Here is a 10,062-nt window from a genome sequence, read left to right as displayed (position 1 = left end):
GAGAGAGAGAGAGAGAGAGAGAGAGAGAGAGAGAGAGAGAGAGAGAGGGGAAAGGTAGTGTAGTGATTAAGAGCACTTACTGCTCTTTCAAAGGCACACAACTCAGATCCCAGCACCCACATTGGGTGGCTCACAAACACCTGTAACTCTAGATCCAAGGAATCTGATACCTCCCTTCTGTCCTCCATGTGTACACATATACCACATAAATGAAATTATAAGATAAATCTTAAAAATAATTGGAAAATGTTTTATAAACAGTTAAATGAGTTGAACAATCTATATCTTAACATGAAGATAAACCATAAATTCTATGATCTCTCTTGGGCACTATCCTTAAGGTGAAGCCAATGGAGACTAGATCACATATTCTATGGGGCAAGCACAACTGTGAACAATAGGTCCTACTTTGGGAAGGTTCATGGGTGTCCTCAGCCGGGTCCGCACGCTCTTCATTAGCATGCGCTGCTCCGTGGGCAGCAAGTGGTACTTCATGGCTTCAATGAGGTAATCTTTGCACGCACTGCTGTTCTTCACCAACGCTTCCTCTTCAACCCTCTGTGGGAAGAGAGCAGACAAGCCCTGTGAGTGGGTAACGGCCAGGGTAGGAGAAGACAGCTATGGAAACAGACGGAAAAAATACAGCGGTAACTGTCCTGTCCACACCGACTTCTGCTCACGCATTTGGCTACAGAGAAAAACAGCAACAAAAGCGATGACCTTAGATCTCAGCAAGAGAGAATCGAACTCTATGGACAACAACAGTCATGCCCACCTGTTCCTTACATTTAAAGAAGCCAAAGAGTTGACAAGAAAGGAAAGAAAAACAAAAGGGGAAACTTGTGGGAAAGGCGGGGCCTGAGGATTTGGGGACTTTACCTTGGAGTTCACCCCCTAAAATGTCCCCACAAACGTAAGTTATTACAGAGACGCAGAGACTACGATCTGGGCTAGTCAGAAGGGCCGGTAACAGGTTTTCTCAACTAGGCTGATGAACTTGGTGATGAACTAGGGGAGGCTATTAGTTCATGATAGGCTCTTCTTACACAGGAGGGCATGTGAAAAGAGACCTAAAACACTTTAACACATTATACCTAGGGGGTTGTTTTTGTTTTGTTTTGTTTTTTTTGCCCTGGCACTGTTTGACCTTGGTACTGAGCTTTCTGCTCTTTTTCTTTTCTTTTTCCCCCCTTTTAAATATTATAGCATCCAGAGAGCACATAGACCATGTTACATAACAAGGTTCCAATAAACCTTAAAACATTGAAACCTAATCTGCTTGTCAACAACGTCTCCTTACAAGTTTCAGTTTCAGAAACTGATGCTCAGATATTTCTGAAAGATGGTTAATAAACAACCAAGAGTAAATTTAAAATACCCTGTTTTTCTTTACCTTAGAAATAAAGAAACCATATATATGTCCCTGTGAAATTATGAGGTATAATTAAATAGCAATTGGTCAGATCTCAAGTCCATTCCCGTTGTAAAATAGGAAGAAAGAAAGGAAGATGTTAGTGCGGGGGTAAGCTCAGGCACATTTATTTACACACACTCAGAAGGTCACAAATGCTACCTCAAAAAGTTCTAGTACTCTCCTGAATCAGAAAGAGAGGGTGGAAGCCAATTCCTAGGAACAGGCAATGGGCTGGAGGGGGGAGGGGGGAAGGGGAGGGGCGGCGGCAGCGCAGCTGACATGGTGCCAGGTGCCTTAACTGTCCTCATTCCTACATCCAGAGATGTACAGAAAGGGCTGTATCCTGCAGCCCTTTCCACTGTGGGACAGGTTTATACCTGCTGGCGGCCAGCGAGCAGATACTGTGCATAAACTGTGCATTCACTTACCTGCACCAAGTACTCCCGAGGAAGCAGGGGTAACCGGACATGCTCCATGAGCCGAGCCATGAACTCCTGCCGTACGTCCTTGTCATGGTTTACCCAGGCTATTACTGCTTCAAATACCTTAAAGGGAGAAAGAAAAATGAGCCGTATGCCAAACAGATGTGTTTCGTACGTATGCTTGCATACATTCACAATCTGATGGAACACATCGTACATACAGCACTGCTAACGCTAAACTCTATGGAGCAAACCTTCTCAACTTGCCACACACAAAGGTTATTTACTCTCTTCTCTTCTCTTCTCTTCTCTTCTCTTCTCTTCTCTTCTCTTCTCTTCTCTTCTCTTCTCTTTCTTTTGATATATGAAGCTTAGTAAGTACTTCATTAAGTGCCTTGGCTTGCTCAGTAATCACTTTCCATTTCGTATTTCCTAAGCAATTCACCAAGCTCATCATAAACCTTACTGCACTTGGACGGTAGCAGTGATAAATGCTATCCACACCTTCCTTCGCTGTGCACCTAGTCCTCATTACAGACTTACGCTCCTTTAGAATAAACACCCACAATAATAAAGCACAGGGACTCCCCAAACCACGGGTCATAGTTTCTTTTCTACCGCCATGACAAAACGCCACGACCAAGGCAACTTATAAAAGACAACGTTTAGTTTGAGGCTCATTGTTCCAGAGGATTAGAGTTCAAGTCCGTGATGGCAGGGTGCATGGCAGCAGACAGGCAGGGAGGTATGGTGCTGCAGCAGTAGCGGGCCAAGCGAGCACATCTCCATCCCCAAGTAAGGCAGAGAGGACTCACTGGGAATGGCACTTGAAGCCTCAAAGGACCACCTCCAGGGACATGCCTCCTCCAACAAGGCCACACCTCCTAATCTTCCCCAAACATTTCCACCATCTGGGGAGCAAGTATTCAAATACATGGGCATATGGGGGCCATACTTATTCATGTACTGATTAACAGCCATTTATGTGGCTGGCTTTAGAATCTTTCCTGGGTGCGCCTATGAAGTTGTTTTCACAGACCAAAAACAAACAAACAAAACAAAACCAACCTGGGTGCAGGGGGAACCACCCATCTTAAATGCAGGGATGCCCTTGTATAGACTGGGAACCCAGTTGCAGTAAAGAGAAATGCAGCAGGGTGCCAGTGCCCCCGTTTCTCTGCCTCCTCGCCCCATGACTGGAAATTGTTGCTCCGCCACGTTCTCCTGCTATGAGAGCCTAAACGCTCTGACACCCACTATCTCAAACAAATCTTGTCTCCTTTATGTTGTTTCTGTCAAGTGTTGTAGTCAGAGCAACACAGAGCTAACGAATAAACACACCCTTATAAATAACTCATGTTTGAAATTCTCTTTAGTTTTATTAACAAATTTTGGATCATACATTTATAAATCAATGGTCTACAAAACAGGTTAACACTCCTTTATCCCAACAGAACACATTTAAATATTGTATTCTGAACATTTACAAACTTAACAGAAAGAGCAACATTATACAACATATTCCTCTGAGAGAACTAATACACTAATTAAGAGGCAGTCTCAAAGATCAAGTGACCATAGGAGTGTGGGTTCATTTCTGGGTCTTCAATTGTTTTCCACTGATCTTCCTGCCTGTCTCTGTACCAATACCATGCAGTTTTTATCACTATTGCTTTATAGTACAGCTTTAGGTCAGGGATGGTGATTGCCCCAGTGGGGGAACACTCTCACAGAAGCAGGGGAGGAAGGATGGGATAGGGAGTTTGGGGGGAGGAGGGAAGACCAGGAAAGGGGACCACATTTGAAATGTAAGTAAAGAAAATATCCAATAAAAAAAAAAGAAGGAAAAAAAAAGAGGCAGTGTCTGTCTACATAACCTCTTCCCAGACTGATGGATATACTTCCTGATAATCTTTTAAAGGTTGAGGGAATGTACGGCAATATGCAAATGGGTTACTGGAAACAAAAACAGGTTATTTTGATACAGCACGAAACTAAAAATAGTGTGCATTCTAATTATCCCCTTTAATGTATCCTGTCAGCCAGGACGTATTAAATGCTTCTGTTCGCCAGGTGCCAACTATGGAGAAGTGAGGCACTGGCAGTCTGTCAGTTCTAGCCACCACAGCTCCATTCTGTCAGCTCCACACCCCTGCTTTCCCAGCACTACTGCAGGCTCTCCTGCTCATGGCTATAACCTCAACATTTTCCTATTTGGTCTTGACGCCACAGGAGGGCTCCAGCTCACCATCCCCATGAGAGCTAGCTCTGCAGCTGCTCCCTCTAAGTCCTGTCTATCTCCAAGGACTCACACCGTCCTGCAGTTCATCTGAACTTTCCCTAAGCAAACAACAGGGCGTGTACAGAAGAAGCCACTTTGTGATCTTTGAAGGTGGGGGGATCAGAAGAGGCAAGCAACTTTCACCTCGGCCTCTTGCACTGCCATATATGCCGCATAAGAAGTGTGGTGACCTGCAGTGATTACCACACCATGAAAACCTCCAGCAAGTGACAAGAGAGGAAGAAGATAGACAGGGATTTGGAGACAGATCCCCAAGCCTGACATGTCATGAAGGAGTTACTACTCCAGACATTCCAGAGTCACAGGACACTAAATGATAAAGAAGGGAAGCCCTACATCTTTGATCCAATAGAATCAGGCTAGATACTCTTATCTGGACCAGTCTGACTGAAGTCTTGGATGCTATGGCACAGAATCAGGCTCCCCTGACCACTGGATTTTCCACATGGTAAGAGTTGGTGTTGAGCATCCGCTACATTTCAGAGTGGCCCATTGGGTATCAGTACATAACCAAAGCAGTCCTCATGATCTTTCTCTAATGGTATCCATCTCCACTTAAAGCCTGGAAGCAGCTCTTCAACAGCATAAGAAAGGCCGTGGTATTTAACCAAGCTGCAGACATTCGTGGTGTTCTCTTCCTGCTTCGTTTCCTACTACTCTCACCAGCGTACTCTAACGGCAGCCATCCCTGAGTCACCGTACTCCGTGCCCTGAAATACTGATTCCATCCGAATCCATCTTCATGTCTCTGACAGCTCATTTTAAAAGGTGTGATCCTACATCTAAACCAACCTGAATACCTCTCACCCCAAACCAAATGTTCCTACCGTGCTCTACCGTGCCGCACGCAGAGCTCTGTGATCCCACAGTCACCCCACTGGTTTCCACTCGTCTATGACTAGAAGAGTCTACTTGGTCAGTCTCAAATCCAGGGCCCTGAGACGGTGACGGGTGTGCTCAGTCCTCATCTATTACATCAGCAGGAGTGTCACCCTCCTCTAAACGGCTAAGACTGTACACATTACAGTTCTCCACATTTTTGTCACATTGTAAGTCATAGAGAGAACGCGTCTTTTTATCCTCACATGAGATGGATGCCCTGAGAAACAGAACCAGACTCTCTGTAACTTTAAATGTTACATGAACTACACGTGCCATTTCTATGAGCTTTATTCACTGTTGTTGTTTTGGTTTTTTTGTTCTTGTTGTTTTGAGATAGGGTCTCTCAATGGCCAGGTGGCCTTCGCTGTGCTGGGGTTATGTAGACCTGGCTGGCTTTGTACCCACAAAGATCCTCCCGCCTCTGCCTCCAAATGCTGGGAATAAAGTTGCACACCATAATCTAGCTATGTAAGCTTTTGTCTCCCAATTCTCACAAGCTACAAACTGCCCAGAGAAAACAGTTGAGACAAGCTTGTGTCTCCAACCATATGAAAGGTTCAGGAATGTGGCCTCAGAAAAAGCAACTGCATGGGAGGGAGGGAGGGAGGGAGGGAAAAAGGGAGGGAAAAAGGGAGGGAAGGAGGGAGGGAAGGAGGGAAGGAGGGAGGGAAGGGAGGCAGGCAGGCTGACTGTAGAGGTGACATATATGCTTTAAAAAGCACCTTAAAAGGAAGGTAACATTCAACGATGTTCAATCTGGAACTACTGAAACCTTAATGCAGTAAGAGAGCTCTCTTAGGGACTGGAGAAATGACTCTGCAGTCAAGAGCACTTTCTGTCACAAAGAATCTGAGACCAGTTCCTAGCGCCCAACTTGGGTGGACAACTGCCTATAACTCCAGCTCCAGGGGATCCAACTCCCACTTCTGGTCTCCCTCTGTACACACACACAGACACACACAGACACACAGACACACACACACACACACCACACTCACACACACACACACACACACACATAAATAAAAATAACAATTTTTAAAAATTTAAAGAAAGGTTTTTCAACTCACAAGACAGCAAAACTGATGGGTTTTTGTGGTTTGTGTTTCTGTCAAATACTTATAGGCATCTAGCTGTAGAAAGAACCCATTTTCCCAAAGGTACTTGGTTCAAATCCTTTGATGTGTACAAGCTTTTGCTGTAGGGGTCAAATATTTCTCATAGGTCCCTGAGGCTTCTCTTCACACAGGAGCAAAACTTATGAAAAAAAAAAAAAACTAAAATAAAGTAAGGAAACACTGGGCTGGGGAAATAAATATATTAGTTGTGTCTTTGCAAGCATCAGGACCAGACTTGGATCCTTGGAACTCTTTTGACCTATGTCAAAATAGTTAGATATGGTGGCATGTCATTGTAATCTCAGCAGTGGGAGATCCCTGGCCAGCCAGCCCCGCCGACTGGAGAATTCCACACCAATGAGAGACTCTAACTCAACATGGACAATACCATGTCCTCTGTTCTACACACGTTTTCTGACTGCCTGACCCCCCTCCCAAAGGAAAAGAAAAGACAGGAAACTACCCAGCACCACAGAAGGAAGTGGAGAGAAGATGGAAGGGAAAGAAGAAGAAAAGGAGAAGAGGCAGACGGAAAAGAAAAGGTGTCACTTGCCTTCTCCTCTGAGGAAATGGTGAGTTTATCACTTGAGATTAAGCTGCACACCTGCTCGATGCCGAGGTTGAGAAACTCCTCACTAAGTACGACATCTGCAAAATGTTGTTCTGTTGGAGAGCCAGAGAGAGAAGTCATCAGTCATTCCATCGTCACACAAGCCAACAGAAAACATCTCTTCATTAACCTGAGAGAAGGAAACTAATGGCCTCTCTTCTGGGCAAGAACCAATACCAAGGCTGCCTTCATGGATGCTCACTGGACAGAACTGCATTAGGGCTTAACACGGCGCACATTAAACAGCTATGCTGTAGCACGGCACATTTCATATTTAAATCTATAAAACCTCTGGTCACAAAAAGCATGTGGTGGTGTAAATTCACATCTTTGAATATAGAATGCAAGACATTAGTACATTATGATTTGAGAACACTGTTTGAAAACTAAACAAAAAGCCTTAAATGCTGATCAATATGAACACGTGGGCAACATTTTAAAAAATTAGTTCATCACAATGAAACAAAAGCGAAGGTTTACAATAAATCTAAATTCTATATAAGTAATTTATTTGGGAACAAAATGATTAATTTTATATCTCAAGTCCTTCCCAGGAAACTGGTAAAATTGGTAATTCTTAAAATACTCAAATCTTCTCCTGGATTATGCTTATTTTTGAGGAGGTCAGGAAGCAACATAATGACATGACTTTATTAGCATAATTAATGATTTGAAAGGGTTGGTTTTTTTTGCTTTTTGTTTTTTGTTTGTTTTTTGAGACAGGGTTTCTCTGTGTAGCCCTGGCTGTCCTGGAACTCACTCTGTAAACCAGGCTGGCCTCGAACTCAGAAATCCGCCTGCCTCTGCCTTCCAAGTACTGCGCCACCACCGCCCGGCTGATTTAAAAGTTTATAAAGGATACATTTGGTACTAAACACCTTTTTCTGCAAGCCCACATCCCGCTCACAAAATATGAGCTGGAAACAGAAGACCGTGGCCTGGTCTCTGCACTTAGGCACTCCAAGTTAGCCTCAGCTGTACCATGTGCTGGCTTGTATGCTATGGGGTGATTATATGATCCCCTAAACCATGGCTTCCACACCCATGAGGCTCAGAAAGATACTAATATAATAATGGTACGAATGGTGTGAATGGGTGTGAATATACTCTTAGTTTATAAAACATAAGGAACTATGTGTGGAGGAGGCTGAGAACTCTGAGGCCCGTTAGCCTGGTGACCTTCAAATGCTAAACATGTGCTAGAAAGTCTACACTATCTCCAACTTAGCCTTCACAATTGCCTTTACTCACACAGTATGTTTGAAAGGCTTTTCTATGGTGAAATAAAAGGTTCCTTTCAATATGTATTTAAGGTACCCTAAAGAAAATTATTAGCTTCCTCTTTAGAATATTTAAAAAGTAAAATGTGCACTTCCACAAACCTCCTGAATACCTACTCACTTTATCAAAGGCTCCTCACCAGAGGACTTGGAACACAATGAGCAACTCGTGGGGTAATTACAAAATGACTGGATTCATAAAAATCCAACAGACACAGTTCTTTTCAAAGTCAGTGTCTGGGTTAGGCAAGCAAGATATCACACTGAAATAAACATGAAAATAAAGACTGAATTTCCTTTGTAAATGGGGGGAAAAAAACCCACGGGCCTGGAAATTGTTTGCGCAAACTGACTCTGGCAAAGAAGCCATGTGATTCAGTGAAGAAAGGAGGAACTTTTCTCAGAAAGATAAAAAGTGGCCACCCACATATGAAAAACAATCTTGATAAAGACCGTATATTTTTCACAAAAATTAACCCCAAATGGATCACACAACTGCCTTAGAAGCAGCAAATGTCAGGAGAAAAGCTAGTGGGCCGCAGCCCTGTGATGACTTCCCTTACCAGCCCAGGAATCAAGACAGAGAAAGGAGACAATTAGTATGTTGGGCTTCAGTAACACTAAATCTTTGACCCTGAAACCTGTGCTATGAAATAAAGAGATAAGTCATAACTTTCAAGAGAAAAATCTATAAAACATTTATCTTACAAAAGACTGTTATGTAAAATATGGAACTCTTAAAACTCAACAAGAAGAAAATAGCCCCAGTTTTCAAGTGGGCAAGAGGTCTGAATAGATACTTCCTCAAAGATTACATAAAGGTGGAAAACAAGCACATCAAAAGACACTATCATCTTGTCCCACCACGAACTACAACATCCTACAGATCCGCACATCTGTTCGAATAACTAAAATTCAGGCCACTGAGGCTACCTATCGAGACCTGGTCTCCAAACAAAAATCCCCAAACTCTGACAACTTGACAGAAACTCTTGTTACTCTGCCTTCAGAAAGGGGAATGGAAAAACAAAAAACAAACCTGTGGGACATCAGGTAGAAGCCTTGGCCACTCCAGTCTGAGGCCAGACGTTGATCTCCAGAACCCACATCTGTTACAGCAGAACACCACGGCAAGATGGGAGGTGTAGACAGGAGAATCACACAAAGGCTCCTGGGCCTGCTAGCTGGAGTAGGCATCCAGCAGAAACAGAACTCCTTGCCTCAAATACTAGGTAGAAGGAGAGGACTGACTCTCCAATTGTCCCCTGGCTCCTATATGTAGCATGGCAGAGCGTGCCCCAATAGTAATACAATAATATTCACAGCCCACACACAGTGATTACAGCAGCTGAATAAACCTCCACTGTATATATGAACCACAGTCTCTGCTGATGGATATCTAGGCTGATTTCATTCCCGGCTATTAAGATAAGAAGAGTGTTGAGCACAGACAAGCAGTACCTCTGGTAAGGTATGAAATCTTTTGAAATATGCCCAGGAGTGTGATAGCGGGCCATGCAGTAGATCTAATTGTAGCTTCCTGAGAAGCCTCTATACTGATCTTCACAGTGGCTGCTAATATATACACCCACTAACAGTGGATGAGGGTTCCTTTTTCACCACATCTTTGTATTTAGCTATACAGAAAAGTGAAATCATTGCATTCTATTAAGTGCAATAACCCAGGATCAGAAAGACAAATAGTGTGTGTCCTCTCTCATATACAAATCCTTGCTGCCAATTGTTACACACACACACACACACACACACACACACACACACTATTATATACGAGTAAACACCAAGAAACTGCAAGGGGCCAGGAGATGGGGGCAGAGGCAGAAAGGGAGATATGTAACTGGAAGAGATGGGTGTCCTACAGGTAGAAGAATACAGCAGGGTTGGGGAAAGAAATGGGTAAAGGCACCGGTAGTGGGAGGAGTCATGCAAAGCTAGAACTATGAAAATGACAAAGGAATGGGCTACTTTGTACATTAACTAAACATTTAAAAAAAAACAAGATTTACAGCAGTT

At 43.5% G+C, this 10,062-nt stretch overlaps 1 protein-coding gene across 1 annotated transcript in view; it reads right to left on the bottom strand.

Annotated features, from left to right (window-relative positions):
* Klhl2 (kelch like family member 2) overlaps window positions 1-10,062 on the bottom strand; it is an 83,302-nt gene that overhangs the window by 18,735 nt on the left and 54,505 nt on the right. The window contains exons 4-6 of the mRNA XM_028785348.1: window positions 6,692-6,801; window positions 1,843-1,959; window positions 409-558 (exon numbers count right to left, since the gene is read on the bottom strand). Coding sequence (XP_028641181.1) covers window positions 409-558; window positions 1,843-1,959; window positions 6,692-6,801 — 377 coding nt within the window. The remainder of the gene's footprint in view (window positions 1-408; window positions 559-1,842; window positions 1,960-6,691; window positions 6,802-10,062) is intronic.

Source organism: Grammomys surdaster, unplaced genomic scaffold, assembly GCF_004785775.1.
Source record: "Grammomys surdaster isolate TR1022 unplaced genomic scaffold, NIH_TR_1.0 125187, whole genome shotgun sequence".
In the NCBI taxonomy this organism is placed as follows: domain Eukaryota; kingdom Metazoa; phylum Chordata; class Mammalia; order Rodentia; family Muridae; genus Grammomys; species Grammomys surdaster.
This window is presented reverse-complemented; position numbering and strand designations above follow the sequence as displayed.